This window comes from Bradysia coprophila (assembly GCF_014529535.1).
Source record: "Bradysia coprophila strain Holo2 chromosome IV unlocalized genomic scaffold, BU_Bcop_v1 contig_5, whole genome shotgun sequence".
NCBI lineage: Eukaryota > Metazoa > Arthropoda > Insecta > Diptera > Sciaridae > Bradysia > Bradysia coprophila.
Genome location: NW_023503374.1, coordinates 1,203,998 through 1,226,538, shown reverse-complemented (window position 1 = coordinate 1,226,538; position 22,541 = coordinate 1,203,998). Strand labels below are relative to the sequence as shown.

Below are 22,541 nucleotides of genomic sequence, written 5' to 3'. Positions count from 1 at the left end.
TTTGGAAATCCGTTTAGGATTATTCAAGTTTTCGTGGCATCAAGTGACGAGCCAAAAATTCTTTTGGGAATATCTTTAAGATCATCGGTCCGTTATAGCCCATCTTCGAACTTTACCTGAGGAATTGAATTCCCGTTGAATAATTTTTTTTTGAAATCCGTTGAGGATCGCTCAAGTTATTGTGTTATCAGGCGACAATACAAAAATTCTTTTGAGAATATCTTCAAGATCATCCGTCCGTTCTAACCAATCTTCGAAATTAACCTCAGAAATTTAATTCCCCGTCGAATAAAAAAAAATAATTTGGAAATCCGTTGAGGATTGCTCAAGTTATCGCGTTATCAAGCGACAAGATCTTCGAACAAAACCTAAAGAATTTAATTCCCCGTCGAACAAAAAAAAAGTTTTTGGAAATCCACTAAGAATTACTCGAGTTATCTTGTTATCAAGAGACAAGACAAAAATTCTTTTGAGAATATCTCCGAGCTCCCCAGTCTGTTATAGCCCATCTTCGAACTTAACCTAAAGAATTTAATTCCTCGTCAAATAAAAAAAAAATGGAAATCAGTTGAGGATTGCTCAAGTTATCGTGTTATCAAGCAATGAGACAAAAATTCTTTTGGGAATATCTTTAAGAATTTAATTGACCGTCGAATAAAAAAACGAGCCGTCAGAACAGTCGGAGCGTTTGCTGCGACTGAGCCCCGTACGAACCCGTACATCTATTGCGCACGTGACCCTAGTTCGTCCGTCGCCCTACTCTTAACGTAAGTCTACTGCGCCCGTGAACGTCGGTAAAGTAAAATTCTTATGAAATTTGTACGTCTTAAAAATTGCGCATAGCGCAATTACGAAGCCCCGTACGATGTTCCTTCCAAACGTAACACAAATTTAAAATTGACCTAAAATTTCCTCAGTCCTATATTAACCTATATTTACCTATAAATAATCAATTTACTGATAAATATGCTAGTATATAGCTCAAAATAACTATCTATACCGTTATATAGCTCAATATAGCTCAATATATTTATATATAGATATCCATATTTGGGATCCTTGAAACACCACACACACATAACCAATCACTTCCCACTGATCAGTAACTTTGTAAGTATCATTTTCACCGATTTATATTGTTTTTCCAAAAATCCAAAATGGCGGCCGACGGCCAATTTATTAGGAGACCTGAAATAGTACTGACGATTCACATTTATTAATACCTTTCAAACAAAAAAAAATTCATGAAATTCGGTCAAATTTTACTCGAGATATTAACAAAAAACCACCACCTTCACTGTACGGCCGAGTAGCCACATATAAGCTCACTCCAAGAGACCTAGCTCACGCTCCGGTGAACCGAATTTCATGAACTTTTTTTCCCTTATTGGTACGGTCAATACCTATCTATTGAAGCAAAATCCATCTAAATACGTTCAAATTTGGCCAACCTACAAGCAAAAACGGCTTGCCGCCCTGCACCTAGTTCACACCAAGGGGTCTAACAAACGAGTCGGTCATCCAATTTCCATAAACTTTTTTTGTGTCGATAGGTATTGTAAATACCTTTCATTTGATGTATCACTTACCAGTGTAGCCTTTAAATGGCCAGAGAAATCTTTGGAAAACGTTAAAGCACTTATGGGGCCCCAGCTCGGGAGGGGTCGACCCAAAATCGGCCATCTTCGAACTTAGCCTCACAATTTCAACTACCTTTCAGGGAAAAAAAAATTTGAAATAGGATTTGATTTACTCAAGATATCGACGTGACAGACGGACAGACGGACAGAAGGACAGACGGACAGACAAAATTTTTATTGTGGATTCGTCATCTATGAACATAGGCAAACACTTTGCCCTTACCGCCTGCTTCGAATTCCATCAATTACACACGGCACCGTAATCCTATAAGCCCCTTCGTACTTCGTACGGGGCTAAAAATTGGAAATCCATTGAGAATTACTCGAGTTATCGAGTTATCAAAGAATGGACAAAGTGTGACAACCATTTTCTCTATTTAAGGTTTTTGGTCATACACTCATGTATTTTCAATCATATTGAACATTGTGTGACAAATATTTTAGAGTGTTTATCATACGTAAGACCCATGGTTTTCAGTCAAGGGAATAAGTGGTAACAACAGAAAATTCTTATGATACCAGCGTATGTTGTGCTTGTGTGAATGCTTTTCAGGTGAATATTCAGCGATAAATGTCTAGGAGAACCAAATGAAATGCCATCACCGAAACGTAAACAATCCACCGCTTCCGTCAACTTGGTTCAAAGTACCATCGATGTTCAGAATCCCGTATTATCGCTATCTAAAACCGTTACCGTTACACCAGCTTGGACACCGTCAAAGTCTCATACCGCCAAAAATAGTCAACAACTACAAACCGTAATTGAAACTTTAGTCCAAAAGATCGAAACTCAAACATCAACGATTGAAGGATTGAAAGCATCAGTCGACACGATGAATGAAACTGTATCGCTGCAAAAAGTAGCTGTTGGAGAGTCAATTAAGAGTGATATCGCCAAATCTTCAGGTGATTTTTTTAATTTTGGAAACAAGCGGTCTCCGATTTTAATGAGTGATAGCTCGTTGGATTCGTCTTTCAATTCTAGGAAACACGTGTCTTTCACTTTTTCTTAAAAAAATTTGTTTTCTGTGAAAAGCGCTCAAAAGTGAAGACATGCCAGAGGGTACCGAAAACAGTTTTTCGGCAATAACTCAAGAAAAAATTATTTTAAATGGTTGTAATGTTGTACGATTGTCGGCCTTGAAAAGACCTACAGGTAGAGTATACGCACCGCTTGGTGCTAGTTGATCCACTAGAGTTATGACTAGAAATATAGTGAATGTTCGGAGAGTCCGCCTTCTCTGCAGCTTCGATGTACCACGGAACTGAGTATGGGGTGTTGTAGGTGGCCTCACCCACTATCGTTGCACATTAGGGGTGTGCGATGGTTCGGGGATCAGGATGGAAGGGGTCCACAAAAAATTCTTACCATCCCTAGATGCCAAAAAGTGATTTTAAAATTTTTTTAAAATTCATTAACAACTTGCGCAAATTCACTGAGGCTGAATTTGCGACTACTGGTAAAATCTCATATTTCGATTTCTACCAACAATATGCTGCGAGATATTTTTTGCCCTAATTAGTGTTTTTCTACTAATTAGAGTCCAATAAAACAGAAAATGTTTAAATTGGAAACAGTTGGCCGAAGCATTATGTTTGGTGTGTCGTCAAAGTTCGCCAACTATGGAAAATTGAGTAAATTTGAAACTTGAAAATTCTATAATCGACATAGAAAATTATTCGATTATTGCTTAAATGGGCTTAAATTGTTGGGAATGTTGCCGGCTATCCAAAAAAGAAGAGTTTTTGAAAATCGTCTGTGAATGTGTGTGGTATGACTGTTTGTTTGGCCCAAAATTGTGGCAAAATTCCTCAACGGAAAAAATCGATTTTTTTGAAAACGTTTAAAAAATCACGGATTTTCATTTTTTCGACTCTAAAGTGCCCACAAACTTTAAATTAAATTATTTGAACGCTTGTGAATGCTTTTCACACGTTTTCAAAAAAATCGATTTTCTCCGTTGAGGATTTTTTTTCTCAATTTTGGGCAAAACAAACAGTCACACCACACGCATTTCACAGACGATTTTCAAAAACTCTCCTTTTTTGGATAGCCGGCAACATTTCCAACAATCCCATTAACTTGAATTTCTGCTGGGAATAGAATGTTTATATTTTTTTGTGGTAATGTTTCATGTTGAAGCCCATCATTTAATATACCAGTTCTAGTTCTAGGATCAGACCACTCCTCGCGATTCCCAGCTCAAGAACTCAAGCATTTTGAGGACCCTTTGAATTATTTCTTCTTGTGTGGCTCTTAAATGGGATTATTGAAGAAACCGTAGGTTGGTTCCTAGGATTAGACCACTCCTCTCGATTCCCAACTCTAGAACTCAAGCATTTTGAGGACCATTTGAATTATTTCTTCTTGTGTGGCTCACAAATGGGATTATTGAAGAAACCGTAGGTTGGTTCCTAGGATCAGACCACTCCTCGCGATTCCCAGCTCAAGAACTCAAGCATTTTGAGGACTGAATTATTTCTTCTTGTGTGGCTCGCAAATGGGATTATTGAAGAAACCGTAGGTTGATTCCTAGGATCAGACTACTCCTCTCGATTCCCAACTCTAGAACTCAAGCATTTTGAGGACCATTTGAATTATTTCTTCTTGTGTGGCTCACAAATGGGATTATTGAAGAAACCGTAGGTTGGTTCCTAGGATCAGACCACTCCTCGCGATTTCCAGCTCAAGAAGTCAAGCTTTTTGAGGACCCTTTGAATTATTTCTTCTTGTGTGGCTCACAAATGGGATTATTGAAGAAACCATAGGTTGGTTTCTAGGATCAGACCACTCTAGAACTCTAGGTTGGTTCCTAGGATCAGACCACTCCTCGCGATTCCCAGCTCAAGAACTCAAGCATTTTGAGGACTGAATTATTTCTTCTTGTGTGGCTCGCAAATGGGATTATTGAAGAAACCGTAGGTTGGTTCCTAGGATCAGACCACTCCTCTCGATTCCCAACTCTAGAACTCAAGCATTTTGAGGACCATTTGAATTATTTCTTCTTGTGTGGCTCACAAATGGAATTATTGAAGAAACCGTAGGTTGGTTCCTAGGATCAGACCACTCCTCGCGATTCCCAGCTCAAGAACTCAAGCATTTTGAGGACCCTTTGAATTATTTCTTCTTGTGTGGCTCACAAATGGGATTATTGAAGAAACCGTAGGTTGGTTCCTAGGATCAGACCACTCCTCGCGATTCCCAACTCTAGAACTCAAGCATTTTGAGGACCATTTGAATTATTTCTTCTTGTGTGGCTCACAAATGGGATTATTTAAGAAACCGTAGGTTGGTTCCTAGGATCAGACCACTCCTCGCGATTCCCAGCTCAAGAACTCAAGCATTTTGAGGACCTTTTGAATTATTTTTTCTTATGGAGACTTCTAATGGGACTATGGAAGCAACTGTAAGCTGGTTCCTAGGATCAGACAACTCCTCACAATTCCCAGCTCAGGAACTCAGGTGTTTTGAGGAATTTTGCAATTATTTCTTCTCATATGGCTCTTTAATGTGATTGTGAAAGCAACTATCGGTTGGTTCCTAGCATTAGACTACTTCCTTTAATTCCCAGCTGAAGAATTCTGACCTTTCAAGGATTGTAGCAATTCTTTTTGTTTGTAAAAAGTTCTAATGGTATTATAAGAGCAACCGTAGGTTGATTCCTAATATTAGAGCACTTCTCCCGATTCCCAGCTCAAGAACTCAGACATTTCAATGTTTCTTCGTAGGTTTGTTCATATCACTTTTCCCGATTCCCAGCTCAAGGAAGTTGTACCGAATATTAATGCCAGAATTCATTTTTTTATTTATAATAAAAAATTATTTTACATAATCGGATCATGCATTACCGCACAAAGAATATTTCACGGACAATTTTTCATTTTACGTGATAATGGTAAAAACAATCATTATTTTTGTTTAGGCACAAGTGGACATTACACTTAGCACAGTATATGTGAGACTTATAATCACACGCTTCAAATTTACAACGTAACCGGGTCTCTGAGTATTTTGGAAGGTGATTTAGTCCGTCGTATCGGGTGCTGTCGTCGGTTCGACTTTCATGTTTCTGGCTATTTGAAAAAAAAAATGAAATAAATTCTTGATCGAAAATGACAACGGTTGCAATAAACACCTGTGTGTCGACATCACAGCTGATAAAAAAAAAATTTCGATTAGAAAAAAAAACACTTATTTTGAACGAGATTTTTTTTAAGAACAAATAGTTGTAATACAACGGTCTGAGAACGAATCCCGCACTCAGCTTTTGCAGAGAGGTGCAACAATCACCAGACATGTTTTACTGCTTGCCCTATGCGAAAATTGATCATTACGTAGCCATTTGCCCTTTGCAGAAATGATAGATTACAAGTGGAATTTTTTCAGATTCATTTTTCGGGAATTTTCATGTGAAATTCAATTTTCGCATGTTGTTGGCAGTAAAACGGTACGTAATTTATAAATTCGGAAATAATTTTGTGATACTCGAAAACTCTCTCGCGTATGTTTGAGCAACTTGCTTCGGTAACGCTCACAAAATTGCCTTCCTGGTGGGAACTTTCATTACCAGACTCCATCTCACTCAGGCTGAACTGGCCATGCTAAGCAACAAGGCATCGTTCAGTGGCCTTTTCAATATTTGTTGCATACATTGCATGGTGGGCCCTGATCTCACTCGCTACATTTATAGAAAAGATCAATACAGAAACTTGTTGCTAAAAACAACTTGCGAGTTTGCTTTTGTGACAAAATTTTTACCTCATACGCAATGAGTTATTTTCGCAGCATCCCATCTACGCTACTAATACAATATGAGGACAAAAAATCGAATGTTGTTCTGTTATTCATCTAAACATTTCTACCTATTGTGATAGTCCGAGAGCAGACTGTTTGACAACATTTTTTTTTTACGAACGAACGAAAGCAAGGCAACGATAATAAAAGATATCTAAAATTTGAACAGTGAGCAAGGGGCGAACAATTCAATGTTGTTCTCTGATGAATAAATAAATAAATCTGAAAGTTTGGCCCAATGATCATAAGAGATGTGACGCAAGTTCCACCGATTGAGAAAAATATTTTTTTTTTAGACAAGAGGAACTTTATTACATAAAATTCATATCATACTTGTTCCACTCACCACAGAAGTTCAAGTTTTAAAAATATTATTAAAAATGAGAAGAAAAACAAAAATTTAAATTGAAGACAGTAAGAAATGAACAGAATTCTCAAGGTTTCCGATGATACTCATAGAAGCAATCGTTGCTTTTGTTCACACAAAGATGAACATTACACTTTGTACAGTAGATCTGAGATTTCGAGTTACATGATTCGAGCTTACATCGCAGGCGATTCTCAGAATACGTTGGCAGATGATAGCTTCCATCGTATCGAATTTCTTTATCGGTACGGCATTCTCGTGATTTGTCGTTTCGTTGGTGCTTCGTTCGAACATCTTCGAGTGTGATTCGAGCATTTCGTTTGCCGGTTTGTTCGAAGTATATAAGTTGTTTCCCTAATTTCATTCTGAATGCCAAGAGGTCCATAATTTGTCGTTGTGGTACTTCAGCCCGTTTGCAGTGAATTTTATATTCAATCCAGGACTGCACGATAGAAAAATCGATAAAATGGGAGACCATTCTCAAAGTCCATTTTTTCGATCGAATGAAAATACGATAGTAGCTGATCATTTGGTTCATTAGATCCACTCCGCCCATATTCATGTTGTACTTTTGAACGATCTCCGGACGATCAATACTTATCTTTTGATTGGAATTCTTATCGAATCGATAAGCTTTGTCAGGTGTTCCAACCCCAACGTAATTCGACGCCAAAGCCACACATTTGTTATCGTACCATTTTACACAAACGACAGATCGATCCGAGCAGACGACCTCTTCAGAGCATCCTCGTCCTATCTTCTTCATTTCAGAATCCGTAGAAAATGGCGGCTTCGAAAAACGGTCTAATCGAATTGTACCGGTAGCGTAAATTTTTTTTTTGAGCCAGGATTTGGAAAAGTGGGAAGGTGGAAAAATAATTGTCAAAGAACAGTTTGTGGCCAACTCTTTCAATTCTGTTCGCCAAATGCAGCACCAGCACCATGGTAGCACCTGACCCAAATGTTGATAGCATTTTCTGATCAAATTCCGTGGTTGAGCCTTGGTAACAAATAAAGTCGTAGGCCAGGCCACTTTTACCACACAAAACCAAATTTTTGATGCCCCATCGGATCTTTGGTTTATTTTTCACAAACTGCTTCACTTCTTTCGTAGCTCTGCCTCTCATTGGTATCATTTGTTCGTCGATTGATAAATATTCTTCGAGTTGGCAGTTGGAGACATCGTCGTCGCACCGAATCCATCAATGGGCGAACTCTGATAAATTTGTCGGACGAGTTATTCGGAATGGTCGTGACATCGATCAGATGGAAGTTAGTTCGCAACAAATAGAAGCGATAGATTGGAATGCTGTCTGTAAACATTTTCAAATCCAATTCCTTGCTGTAATACAGTTCGATCCGCGGCAACTTCAAATTGCCCATCATAATTTGAAGTCCGATAAAAATTTTCATTTCCGCCTTATCCGTGGGTCTCCATTTTTTAGCGTCTTGCTGCTCTGCGTATAAGTTCGTGTATGTCACCATATCGTCAAAGATTGACTCTGGAATATATTTCGAAAAATATTCAAGAGGTGACCAATACTCTTCGTCTGCATCGTCGTCATCCGTCTGTTGATATTCGAAATTGTGTTTGTTGACGATTCCTTTACCCCATTTTACTTTGTCCTTGGGAGTCCACTTCCATTGATCGATACCAGTTTTCGTAACAGCAGCATTCACGTTTGTCAATAGATCCAAACTTGACCATCCTTCAAAATCATCTTCATCGCTATCGTCCTCAACAAATTGCTCCTCGTCCAGTGTCAATACTTGGCTGCCGATTCTAATACGTCGGCTCTGTTGCTCGAACGTGCATTCTGCCTCATCGTCATCGCTATCTTCCAATTCTGATTCTACCAATAGATTACAAAAATCTTCTAGAGCAACTTTTTCGGTCCTGGTATGCAACAGAAAAAATCCGTTGATTCGTTGTATTGTTTCGAATCAATAACTTTTGTCACTAACCTTTTGCTACGAGGAGCCATCACGGCGAATTTGTAAATTTTACGAAAAAAGATAAATTTAGAAATTTTGATACACAAGCTTTACAGGCTAATTTTTTTTATTGGTGATTTCCAAACGCTTTGCTAACACGAAATAAGGAATAGTCGTGACATATCATTACATTTAAAAATCAAAGCTACTGAGATTCATGCTGCTATAACTTGCTGAGCCACATTAGTTCTGTTATTCATAATAAAATGCAAATATTTGTGTTGTATTGCAGCACGGCAAGAACAGATGCAAAAAATAATCAATATTTGAAGAAGCTGTTCAAGAACATAGGCCTATTGATCTCAATATCGCCCCAGATCGATAGATTTTACACAAAAACTATATTATGACTTCGCGTACCTTCAGAATAACAAAATTGATGAATCTGATTTTTTTTACATTTGCTCGCAAAAACGTATATTGTACCATTTTAGAACACCCATCGGGTATATTTCCAATAGTATTATCAAAGCTCTAAGCCATGTATTGAGTAGAGGCTCAATATCCGAGATATATGGGACACATTAATACTAGGCCCCACCTCTTGGGTGGGTCAGGTCCCTTGACTGGCTTTTTTTCTATAATTCCAGCCTTAGTTTTCTAACCATTTTTAAATGAGGTGGTGTTTTTGAGATCACAAAATTAAAGTCACATGAAAAGGTGATGTCTCTTTTATTCAGAAAACAGCAGTCATCACATGCTTCATTTTACTCATATTTATTTAATTTCCTGAAGAAACAAAAAGAGCTATGAGTTGAAGGTCCAGCGAGCGATGTCTTACTCCTAAGTTGAGTCTCCTATATAGTCTACTAAAAGCGCTGAACAGGTGGCGCATTTCTTGCTTACCTCTTGAAAAAAAAAACTCATGTGAATTACGGCTCTGGCAAAATTCACACTTGCGCAAACACTTTAGGAACGAAAAATTTCTTTTAAGAACGCGATTTCACGCAAAATTTGTCGTATATCGCAGATTACCAGTCCAATAAAGTCCAATGTTCGAATTTAACCACATGAATTACGATACTGGTCGAAAACACTTAATATTTTCAAATCTGCGATTGCAAAAATGTCGCGGTAACAAGTTGTGTTTACAATTATACTCCAACCTCACTACTCCAATATTATCCATCTACGAACTTAAAATCGGGTAAAATTACTTAAGTTATCACGATAACAAGGAAAAGCGTCTGAGTATAATTTGGCGTATTTCCTGCCTACCTCTTGAAAAAATATAACTCGTGTGAATTACGGCCCTCGCTTCGCTCTGGCCACAAAGTTCACACTCGTTCAAACATTTTAGGAACGAAAAAAATTCTTTTAAGAATACGGATTTCACGCAAAAATTGTCGTATATCCCAGATTACTAGTCCAATTAAATTCCAATGTTCGAGTTTAACCACATGAATTACGCTACTGGTCGAAATTGATTTTTGAAGCCTCTGAGAATTACTCGAGCTATCGGTTTCTCAAGCAAGCAAGCAAAAACTCTTTTGGGAAGTACTTCTTAATTGTTAGACCAGAAATCCAGAATTTCACTACTCGTCAAATATGAAATTTTTCTGGAAATCCGTTGCAAAAATGTCGTGGTAAACAAGTTATGTTTACAATTACTCCAAACTCACTACTCCAATATCATTCTCTGTCAATTAAAACAAAAAATTAGAAAATCGGGTAAAAATTACTAAAGTTATCGCGCGGTAACAAGAGAAAGCGTCTGTGTAGAATTTCTCGCATCTCGTTGTTCGAACATTATCCATCTGCAAACTCAGCCTCAAGATTTTCAATGGGTGGTAATAAACCGATCGACAGAAAATTCATTTTGATCGACCAAAAATAAAATTCTACCGACTGAAAATTACAATTTACCGACCGAAAGGTGATCGACTAAAAATTCAAAATAATCGACCTTAAATTAAGATTGGATCGACACCGTTGGTACCTTCCATTTAATAAATATTCCCGACTAGAATTTACCGTACGAATGCCGCTGATCGACTCAGAAATATGAATTACCGACGAAGATGGTAGTTTGTAGTGAAAGGATAGGTACGGTAAATTTGAATTTTTGGTCGTTATTTATTATTTTGTCCGGTAATTTGCTTTTTTTGTCGATACTTTAATATTTTGGTCGATCGTTTTTTGTCGATACATAATTTTTTTGATGGGTCAATTACAGTAGGTGATTTGAAATTACTTGGCGGTACCTAATCTATTTCTGTCGGTCGTAATGAAAAAAAACCTGAATGTTATTTACAACCGATCGCAAATAGTTACTTTCGACTATATTTATTCCAGGGGTCCAACATTATGTCGCTCGCTTTGATATGAGTTTTTAGCCCAGTACGAAGTACGAAGGGGCTTATAGGATTACGATGCCGTGTGTAATTGATGGAATTCGAAGCAGACGGTAAGGGCAAAGTGTTTGCCTATGTTCATAGATAACGAATCCGCAATAAAAATTTTGTCTGTCCGTCTGTCCGTCTGTCCGTCTGTCACGTCGATATCTTGAGTAAATCAAATCCGATTTCAAAATTATTTTTTTTCCCTGAAAGGTAGTTGAAATAGTGAGGCTAAGTTCGAAGATGGGCGATTTTGGGTCGACCCCTCCAGAGCTGGGGCCCCATAAGTGCTTTAACGTTTTCCAAAGATTTCTCTGGCCATTTATGGAAATTGGATGACCGACTCGTGAGTTAGACCCCTTGGTGTGAACTAGGTACAGGGCGGCAATCCGTTTTTGCTTGTAGGTTAGTCAAATTTGAACGGATTTAGATGGATTTTGATTTATTAGATAGGTATTGACCGTACCAATCAGGGAAAAAAAAGTTTATGAAATTCGGTTTACCGGAGCGTGAGCTAGGTCTCTTGGAGTGAGCTTATATGTGGCTACTCGGCCGTACAGTGAAGGTGGTGTTTTTTGTTAATATCTCGAGTAAAATTTAACCGAATTTCATGAATTTTTTTTTGTTTGAAAGGTACTAACGAATGTAAAGCAGCCGTTGTACTTTCCACCTCCTAACAAAATGGCCGTCGGCCGCCATTTTGGATTTTTGTAAAATCAATATAAATAGGTGAAAATGATAATTCCAAAATCACTGATCAGTGGGAAGTGTAGTTTGTGTTACTTTTGAAAGGAACGTCGTACGGGGCTTCGTAATTGCGCTATGCGCAATTTTTAAGACGTACACATTGCATAAGAATTTTACGGCGTTTACGGGCGCAATAGGCTTACGGTAAGAGTAGGGCGACGGACGAAGTAGGGTCACGTGCGCAATAGATGTACGGGTTTGTACGGGGCTCAGTCGCAGCAAACGCTCCGACTGTTCTGACGGCTCGTTTTTTACAGAATTTTGTCCTTATTTTTTACGAAAGGAATGGTCCTTATGTCCTTAACCGATTCTGTGGGACCCCTGTTATTCCAACCCGAGAGCAATTTGTACCAGAAATGAAGACGGTATGGTTTAACCCAGAAATAGGCTTATCGATGGAATAATTATATCGCCAAATCGTGAAATAAATACAAAAAATCTTAATTTAATTGAAATGTTCATATTTTATTGACAACGGGAATGCAGCGTGAATGAAAATTACAAAAAAAAAAAAATATTTTATCGGTGACGTACCTAACAGCCTGAATTAAAATTACGAAAAACAAAATTATTTCATCAGTGACGTACGAAAAAAAAATTATTTCATTAGTGACGTACTTCACAGTTTGAATTAAAATTACGAAAAAAAAAATTCAATGAAGTTACAAAATGAAAAATGAGAAAAGCAAAAGTAAAAAAAATTGCAACTTCTAAAAATAACACAAAGTTTACTGAACTAGCAAAGCTTTCCGTGCTTTTGATGGTCTCCCACGTTTTCGTTTTTTGCCAATTGGAACGGTTTTGGCTTCATTTGGCACTTCAATCAGATTTTTCCTAATTGCAATCCCTACCACATGCTTACATATATACTTTTTCATGTATGCAGGACAATTGCAGATGGAATTTCGCCAATTGTCTTCCCAAATAATTGTCCAACCAATAAATGCTCGGTTCTTGAATTGATCAAAAGTGGTCCAACTGTCAACCAACTTGAAATCAACATTTTTCGTATCATCTCCCGCTGAGATTTTGTAGCTCCTGAATCCGTTAGCATCGATTGAACTTTTTAATGGTTTGTTCAAGCGAGCCCAATTGTATGACTTGGTATATAAGTCCAAGTCAATTGTCGGAATTTCGATGACTTTTTTCGCTCCACTTGAGTACTCCTGTGACCATTGTAAATGCCATTCAAAAAATAGGTCGAGAAATTGGTTGAGTGGAAAACGATTTCGGTAAGTCTTCTCTTTCTTGATTAGGGAATTCCAGGATTCCAAAGAATCTTTTGTGCTTGGAGATGGTATTGGTGTACAGCCCTCGTATCAATTACGATTATCTATCAACCAAACATCGTTGAAATACTTCACGAATTCTTCGTGTTTCTGGTACTTTTGAATGAACATCTTCGATACTCTGTTGAAAATATCGGGATTCTGAGATAGCTGGAGTACATTGACATCGGACAGGGTGGAATTCTCGATCACTTTGTCTTTGATCAATCGAGCTAAGTTCAATTTTAGTGCCTTCTTCATGTGAAACCAGCAAGCTCTTATAAATATATCAATACCAAAAACCGCTTCAGCGGCGTTGTGGATTGCACCAGCCATATCGGAGATCAGTACTGTGGGTTTCATGTCATAATTGTGAATCTTATAAACTGCTGATTTTATTGCTTTGAATGCGAATTCGAAATCAGCGGTTCTCTCATCTTTTGAAAGCAGGGTTCCATATAGGTGAAAATGTCTATCGAAGTCGGTTGTGCCTATCGGGGACAGTGGGAAACCCTCCCAGGTCATTTTGTAGGTCGTGTCTGCGGACAACACCTCACGGTTGATCGCGTTTTTTAATAAATTTTTAGTAGAAACAAAACATCGGAAATTGCCGTCATCAGAGAAATCAATTTGATGATCGACGACAAAAGGCTCGTCTGGATCATCTGGTACAGTGGAACGGTGGACAAAGTATGTTTCCAAGTCATTAAGACTTACTTTCGTTGGGCCAAATCTCTCTTGTCGTAGTTTTTTTTAAAAAAATTGTTCAACTGATTTTTTGTAGGGATCGGTATTTTGGCTACCGCCAATTTACATTGAATCTGCTTACGAGTACGAAATCCGCCTTCAAAAGCAGTGACGATGAATTCTTTCACCTCTACACTGATTGGAGTACTTTTCGAAGCATTCCCATCCGTGGTACACGAATGATCATTTGCTGACTTAAATAGCGTAACTGCAGGCGTCTTTGTTGTTCGCTGAGGTGAACATTCTTTCACGCGCTTTTAATTTCAAATAATTTTTTTCGGGCTGAAAGCGTGAAGAACTTACAAAATAGTAAAATTAAAATACCGAAAATTAAATTGATAATACCGACTCAAAAATCAGTACAGCATCTTATAATTTATTTATACCGTAAACGTATACGAAGAATACCGACCAAAATTACCGAAGAAATAATAAAAATTAACGACGCACAATCTGCAAGTAACGACTATTAAAAACAACGACTGACCATTTAATTAAAAAACTGACCAAAAAAAGAAATTACCGACCGGAACAGATCGACAGAAATAATAAATTACCGACGGACAAGTGATCGACTATTAAATTAGGTTAACGACAATAAATTCAAAGTTACCGAAACGTAAATCGAAAGTACCGGAAACATACCATCGACGGAAAATACGAAACTACCGACTGAGAATTTTATTAACCGGTCGATCAAACACATTAAACGGTCGATCGAAAAGATGTTTGGCCGGTAGTTTTACCATTTTAGTCGATCTTTCGTTTTATTGGTCGGTAATTTTCAATTTTTTGTCGATCTACTTCTGTCGGTAAATTTGATTTTATTTTCGGTGAAATTGAATAAATGGATGGTATTTAATAATTTCAGTCGATCAATTCAATTTTTGGTTCGATACTTTCGTTTTATTGTACTCGGCCAATATAATGTTCCATTTTCAATCTTCGTCGATTAAGACAAAATCTTTGAAAATCGGATAAGAATTATGGAAGTTATCGCGGTAACAAGTAAAAAAATCTCTTGAGAATTACTCCCATCTCATTACTCCAATATTGCCCATCTACGAACTTAACCTCATGATTTTCATTCTCCGTCGATTAAAACCAAAATTTTGCAAATCGGTAAAGAATTACTCGAGCTATCGAGTCCACAAGGAAAAGCGTCTGTGTAAAATTTCTCCCATCTTGTTGTTCTAACATTATCCATCTGCAAACTCAACCTCAAGAATTTCAATCTTCGTCGAATAACACAAAAAATTTGAAAATCTGATAAGAATTAGGGAAGTTATCGCGGTAACAAGGAATAAAATTCTCTTGAGAATTACTCCCATTTCATTATCCCAATATTGCCCATCTACGAACTTAACCTCAAGATTTTCATTCTCCGTCGATTAAAACCAAAATTTTGTAAATCGGTAAAGAATTACTCGAGTTATCGAGTCCACAAGTGTACGGACGTTTTCTGTATTTAACGTTTTTTGCCAATGTAGAACATTTTCAAAATATCAAAGTGAACTTAGCGTTACGGACACTTAAGGGTATTTTCTTTCATAAGACCCTGACTTTCAGTCAAGGGAATTATTTTAGAAAATGGGTCAAATTTGGCCCATTTCTGCGCAATGAGTTGCCCATTTGAGCGATAATCGAATAATTTTCTATGTCGATTATAGAATTTTCAAGTTTAAAATTTACTCAATTTTTCATAGTTGGCGAACTTTGACGACACATCAAACATAATGCTTCGGCCAAATGTTTCCAATTTAAACATTTTCTGATTTATTGGACTCTAATTAGTAGAAAAACACTAATTAGGGCAAAAAATATCTCGCAGCATATTGTTGGTAGAGGTCGAAATATGAGATTTTACCAGTAGTCGCAAATTCAGCTTCAGTGAATTTGCGCAAGTTGTTAATGAATTTTAAAAAATTTTTAAAATCACTTTTTGGCATCTAGGGATGGTAAGAATTTTTTGTGGACCCCTTCCATCCTGATCCCCGAACCATCGCACACCCCTATTGCACATATAAATGAGCCCAGTACTTTTGGGCTGCAAGCCTACAGAAGTCTTGAAAAAAAAGTTGGTGCCAAAATGTAGATTTGTTCCTTCTTTCTGAGGGCCCAACTGCCAGAACAGCGTCTGGAACGGTTCTACGTGAGTAATTTTGTATCGTCTACTATTCCCTTACCGTATACGCTTCAATTTGACTCGAATATAGGTCGTTACAACATATCCAGTGTATTATTAAATTTTTCCCGGAGGATTTTAGTCAAATAAAGTGTTAGCGTATAGCAAATGACCTCAGGAGTCCGGAACAGTAATTAGTTTTTCAATTGGACCAATATTTGCTACGCGACAGGAGTTTGGAAAAACGATACGATCAAGTGGGAGCAAACGGTTTTCCAAACTCCTGTCACGTAGCAAATATTGGTCCAATTGAAAAACTAATTACTGTTCCGTAGTCCTGAGGTCATTTGCTATACGCTAACACTTTATTTGACTAAAATCCTCGGAGAAACCTTTAATGATTTTTCTCTTGATATTACTAATAGTGGATCTGATATATTCGCGACATAGCGAAGCGTTTTTCTATTGATAAGGTGAAAGAATAGTAGACAATAAAAAATGATTGAAGAAGTACCGTTCCAGATGCTCTTCTGGCAGTTGGGCCCTCAGAAAGAAGGAAACAATCTACATTTTGGCACCAACTTTTTTTTCAAGACTTCTGTAGGCTTGCAGCCCAAAAGTACTGGGTTCATTTATATGTGCAACGATAGTGGGTGAGGCCAGCTACAACACCCCATACTCAGTTCCGTGGTACATCGAAGCTGCAGAGAAAGCGGACTCTCCGAACATTCACTATATTTCTAGTCATAACTCTAGCGGATCAACTAGCACCAAGCGGTGCGTATACTCTACCTGTAGGTCTTTTCAATCGTACAACATTACAACCATTTAAAATAATTTTTTCTTGAGTTATTGCCGAAAAACTGTTTTCGGTACCCTCTGGCATGTCTTCACTTTTGAGCGCTTTTCACAGAAAACAAATTTTTTTAAGAAAAAGTGAAAGACACGTGTTTCCTAGAATTGAAAGACGAATCCAACGAGCTATCACTCATTAAAATCGGAGGCCGCTTGTTTCCCAATCACCTGAAGATTTGGCGATATCACTCTTAAAGTCAATAATGAAAACATCTCGTCGATTAAAAAGACGCTTGATCAGGTGCCGAATGTCAATAGCAACAAATCTTATGCCGATGCAGCCAAACAAGGTATTGTCTCATACAAGGGAACGCCGACAACGTCGAGGTCTAAACAAACGCCCAAATCAGACAAGCCAGTTATGTCTGGTACATCGAAAAATGTGATTGGAAGACCTTTAAACCGCTTCAAAACTAAACCAGAAAAAGCTATTTGGCTTTCACGTGTGCATCGGGAAACAACTTCGGACGAGATAACCGATTACATCAAAAATTCGATTGGAATAACGTCACCAGACATAGAGGTCCGTAAGTTGGTCAAGAAAGAGAGGGACTTATCGACTTACTCTTTCGTTTCGTTCTGCATCAAATGTTCGACATCCAATTTCGCTAAACTAATGGACCCGACCCGATATATTGGCCTGCAACCAGTCGAATACGTGAATTCGATTTGGAGTTGAAAACGTCAGCTGTACCGAAATTTCAATGGAATCAAGTACCCGTCAATAGTGAACCCAGCAATCAAGAGTCTGCCAATCAAGAACCAGAATCAAAAAACGAAAAACCGAAAACGCCCGTACTGATGGATCTAGGTCCCCAGAGTCCAGTAGCACCAGTAGTGGAGACACATTTACAGGCATAGGAGATTACCTCTCAGGTAACACTTTAAACAGTATATGTTCTAGCCAAGCAAATTATGACACTACACCAAGTAATTTGAATCGTTTTTCTACTACCGTATGTGATCGCAAGAGAAAGCATCAACCGCTCATCACGACGTTTTTCTGAAGTTCAACTGGAAATGATACCGAACCGACCGCTCAAACCTGCCCAAACCAAACCGAATACATGGATTCGATGCCGATATACTATAACAACGTTCGTAGTATTTCAAATAAACGCAACATCAGCATGAAAATTGAACTGTCGACCTACAAAGTGCTGTAATTCACCGAAACTAAGGCGGACGCTAGTATTTCGAGCAGTGTTTACTTTCCTGATGCCTTTAAAGTGTACCGTAATGACCGAATTATCCAGAATTTAAGGCGAGCAGGTGGTGTTGCTATTTTGGTCCTTCACACATTAAACAGCAGAGCAATTATATTCGATTTCATTGAAGGCAATGGTGGTCTACGTTTGCTATCAAAGTACATTCGACCTAGAAGTAGCAATGAAACATTATCGACGTGTTAAATTCATCGTAGAAAAATATCGTATGCACAAGATCATAGTTGTCGGTGACTTCAACCTTCATGATATTGTTTGGACAGCTGATTACGATGATGACAATGGATATTTGCCACACACGTTAACGAATGCCACTGCGAATGGGAGCCTATCAAGCTACCATACCGATGCTCTGTATTTTTTGGACAAAATGCTCAGTTTGTCATTGTCTCGACTGTCGGATTTTCGCAACACGTCTTCGAATGTTTTGGATTTTATTTTTGTCAAAAATTCAAACGAATTCAGACTCAGCAAGGACAACTTCACTATCATCGAACAAAATCAACAAGATCCAAGCCACGTACCTTACGAAATAATGGTGGATTACTATGCTAATTCCTCTGTAAAGACCGAAGACGTTACTGTGTATCAATATGCACGCGGACACTATGATAGAATGGAATGCCAACTGAATGCGATCAATTTCCAACACGAATTTAATATCAGAGATGTTGACGCAGCATACGAATTCTTCGTTCAGACCATTAAATCTCTAATCGAACAAAACGTGCCAAAGAAAACAGTCAGAAAATACTCGAACAAACCGAAATGGTGGTCTCCAGAGTTACAGCGTCTTAAGAATCGTCGTGACAAGTTGTTTAAACGAAAAGCCAGAAACGAATCAACAACGTTGGAATATGAAGAGGCACATAAATTATTCAGTGAGGAAAGCGACCGTCGATACAACGAATATATCCGCCAGACACAAGAAAATATCAAATCGAATCCAGCTGAATTTTGGAAGTTTGCGAAAATGAATGGTGGCATCGAAAAGTACCCTGACACACTAAAATTCGGTGATAAAATTGGCAATACAAAGGAAGAAGTGGTAGACTTGTTTGCTGATTACTTCGAATCGATTTACGTACCTGATGAAGAGAAATGGGATTTTGACGATATTTACGTTCCGGTCGAATAAAAAAAAAATTGGAAATCCATTGAGAATTACTCGAGTTATCGAGTTATCAAAGAATGAACAAAGTGTGACAACCATTTTCTCTATTTAAGGTTTTTGGTCATACATTCATGTATTTTCAATCATAGTGAACATTGTGTGACAAACATTTTAGAGTGTTTATCATCCGTAATACCCATGGTTTTCAGTCAAGGGAATAAGTGGTATCAACAGAAAATTCTTATGTTGTGCTTGTGTGAACGCTTTTCAGGTGAATATTCAGTATTTATTCGGAATTATAAGCCCTGATTATCACACCCGCATTGACCAGGGGGTACAGTGATTTTGAAGATTTTTTCCCTTTGACCTATATTACGTCTCTTCAATGATGAAAATATCAATTACTTCTCTAAATTTGTACCTCTTAAAAACAGCAAACGTATAACCACGGTCTAATCATTGAATCTATTACTTCTTTCGTTTAAAGTAGAAATCTACTTATTTTTTAACCATACAAGACCAAATCAACCGTTGGCCGTTTTAGTTGGTCGATATATGCTCCCTTCTATAAACTTCAACATTACAGACTGTCGCTCTCTTTTACAAACTGTAATATAACAGGTTGTTGATCACTTTTACAAACTGTAAAAGTACAGACTTTTGATCCATTTCGTAAACTGTGACATTAAAAAGTGTTGCTTCCTGTAAAAAACTGTAACATTACCCCTTTTACAAACTGTGAAATTACAGAGTCTTGCTCCATTTTACAAACTATAACATAACAGAGTGTTGACCCCTTTTATAAACTGTGACATTACAAAGTGAGCTCTCTTTTATTAGTATATTACTTCCGAAGTTCCAAGTTGTGTATTTGATAAGTGGGGTGTTAACATTACAGACTGTCGCTCCCTTTTACAAACTGTAACATAACAGAGTGTTGATTACTTTTAAAAACTGTAACATTACAGACTGTTGATCCACTTTAGAAACTGTAACATTACAGACTGTCGCGTCCTTTTATAAACTGTAACATTACAGACTTTCGCTCCCTTTTACAAACTGTAACATAACAGAGTGTTGATCCCTTTTACAAACTGTAACGTTACAGACTGTTGATCCACTTTACAAACTGAAACATTACATAGTGTTGACCCCTTTCGCAAACTGTGACATTACAAAGTGTATATCCCCATTACAAGCTGTAACATTACATAGTGTATATCCTTTTTACAAACTGTGAAATTACAGAGTCTTGGTGCTCCATTTTACAAACTTTGACATTACAAAGTGATGCTACACTTTATAAACTATAACATTACAGACTGTCGCTCCCTTTTACAAACTGTAACATAACAGAGTGTTGATCCCTTTTACAAACTGTTACATTACAAAGTGTTGCTACCGTTAACAAACTGTGACATTACAGATTGTTGTTGTCTATTACAAACTGCGATTGTACAGACTCTTGCTCACATTTACAAAAGGTAAACTTTAATCAAAAATTCTAAAATGCGCTGCGCAAAATCATTTCTCATCAATGTGAAGGCACCATTAGTCTGCGAATAGCATCAATATTGACTGCGAATAGCATTATTGGCAGTCGACTGGGAATAGCATGTTCCTATATTAACAGCGATGTTTAGCTTTTCAGTATTTTTATTCAACAAAATAGAATTTTTAACAATGAAAAATTTTCGGGAACGTAAACAGAATTGAATTTTCTAGACCATAATCAATCCAATACCAATTTGCAGTTAAATAATTAGTCTATCTATCAATTAATACTCAGTCAGTTAACAAATGGCCACAAAAGTGATAAGTTATCAGTCCAATAATGCAAACGCAGATTATAAAGATTAGGCTGCTTTCATTGCTATCCGTTGACGTGACAGGCTTCACTTCGACGGCTGGTCCCTTAACCACTGTTGTCTTATCATTTTCCCTTTGTTGCCGTAGTTTCCCCTTCATTTCTTCACAGACTTCCGGAAATAGTGAACAGAACATTTCATCCTTTAAATTGAATTCTAACGACTGTTTGGCATATTTGACTTTTTCGTAATTCAGCGTTTCGATTGTGCCCAGTGCTTTGCTATTTTCCAACATAAAGCTTAACAATCCCGTCAGTATACTGGACACACCCCACGCAGGATTCCATTCCTCCGGGTGATAGTCTGATATGCTTAGACACAATCGTCGGCGAGTTTCGAACCGACCATTCGGCGTGTACATGAAGATCGAAGGTGGTTTAAATGGATATTGTTGGGTAAATATCAAAATTCCGTGGTAGTAACCCCCAGCATAGGGTGAATCATCCGGACCTGTAAAAACGAACAACTTAAATTACTGGAAATTCGATCTAGCTAGCAAACTAAATTCACTGTTAACATGGACGGATTCACGTTCCAGAATGTAATGATCAAAGCAAGTATGTGTACGCACCTTGAATGACATAATGCCATTCCAACATATCCGATGGATTGGGTTCAGCCGCACGAATGTATGGAACTGGATCTTTTTTCAAATTCAGATAGTCTTGTTGCAATCTGGGAATCGCAGTTCCGAACCGTTTTTTGCTCATTTTAATTATTCGCTCTCAACTGACGATTTGATGTATTAACGTCCAATATCTGTGAGTTTAGAGTATGCTTTTAAATGCGAAATAAATTGCGAAGAAAATTCTATTTGCACTTTTCTTGATATTTTTCGAATATTGACGTTTGTTTTGTGTGTGTTCTGTTTTGATTGGTCGAGGGGCCAGCTGATGACAGAAAAGGTCATCAGCTGTTTTTTGTATCTACGTATCGTTTGCAACGGTGGTTGCGCTCACTCATCGTAAACGTTAGAAATTTTACTTATTATTTAAAAAGAATAATCCGACTTTTTTGCATTAGTTTAGTAACTAATAGTTATAGGTCGCCAACGTATACTCTTTCGTTTCAACGAACCGAACTAATCGCAATACTAACTTTAGTAGTGATGAATTTGAGTCAGGATCAACTCTAAGAGTACACTGACAAAAAAGTTTTCCTACCAAACTGGTAGTTGTCTACCAAACTGGTAGTTGACTACCAACTGAGAATGACAACAACAAAGAAGTCAAATAAATATCGCCGAAATGGCGTGCACAACCGATGCCTACTAAATGAAAATTAAATTTTAGTGAAATGTTTAGAAGTGGAAAGGATCCGAAATGCTGTTTTATGCAAAATTGTTTCGTAGTTTTCATTAGAGGTGTGCGGGCCGATGTTTTTTTGAAGCCCGTCGAAGCAAATTTCATATAAAAAATAGCGCGAAACTTTGAAAATCGGGCCAAAAATTTGATT

The 22,541-nt window shown here is 37.6% G+C and overlaps 1 protein-coding gene across 1 annotated transcript; it reads right to left on the bottom strand.

Annotated features, from left to right (window-relative positions):
* Window positions 1–20,860: 20,860 nt before the first annotated feature.
* LOC119071489 (ubiquitin-conjugating enzyme E2 J2-like) lies at window positions 20,861–21,977 on the bottom strand. The gene is made up of 2 exons (XM_037176341.1): window positions 21,658–21,977; window positions 20,861–21,536 (listed from the first exon to the last, which is right to left on the bottom strand). The coding sequence occupies exons 1-2, from the start codon at window positions 21,794–21,796 to the stop codon at window positions 21,004–21,006; spliced, it is 672 nt and encodes a 223-aa protein (XP_037032236.1). The 5' UTR covers window positions 21,797–21,977; the 3' UTR covers window positions 20,861–21,003.
* Between the last annotated feature and the right edge of the window lie 564 nt (window positions 21,978–22,541).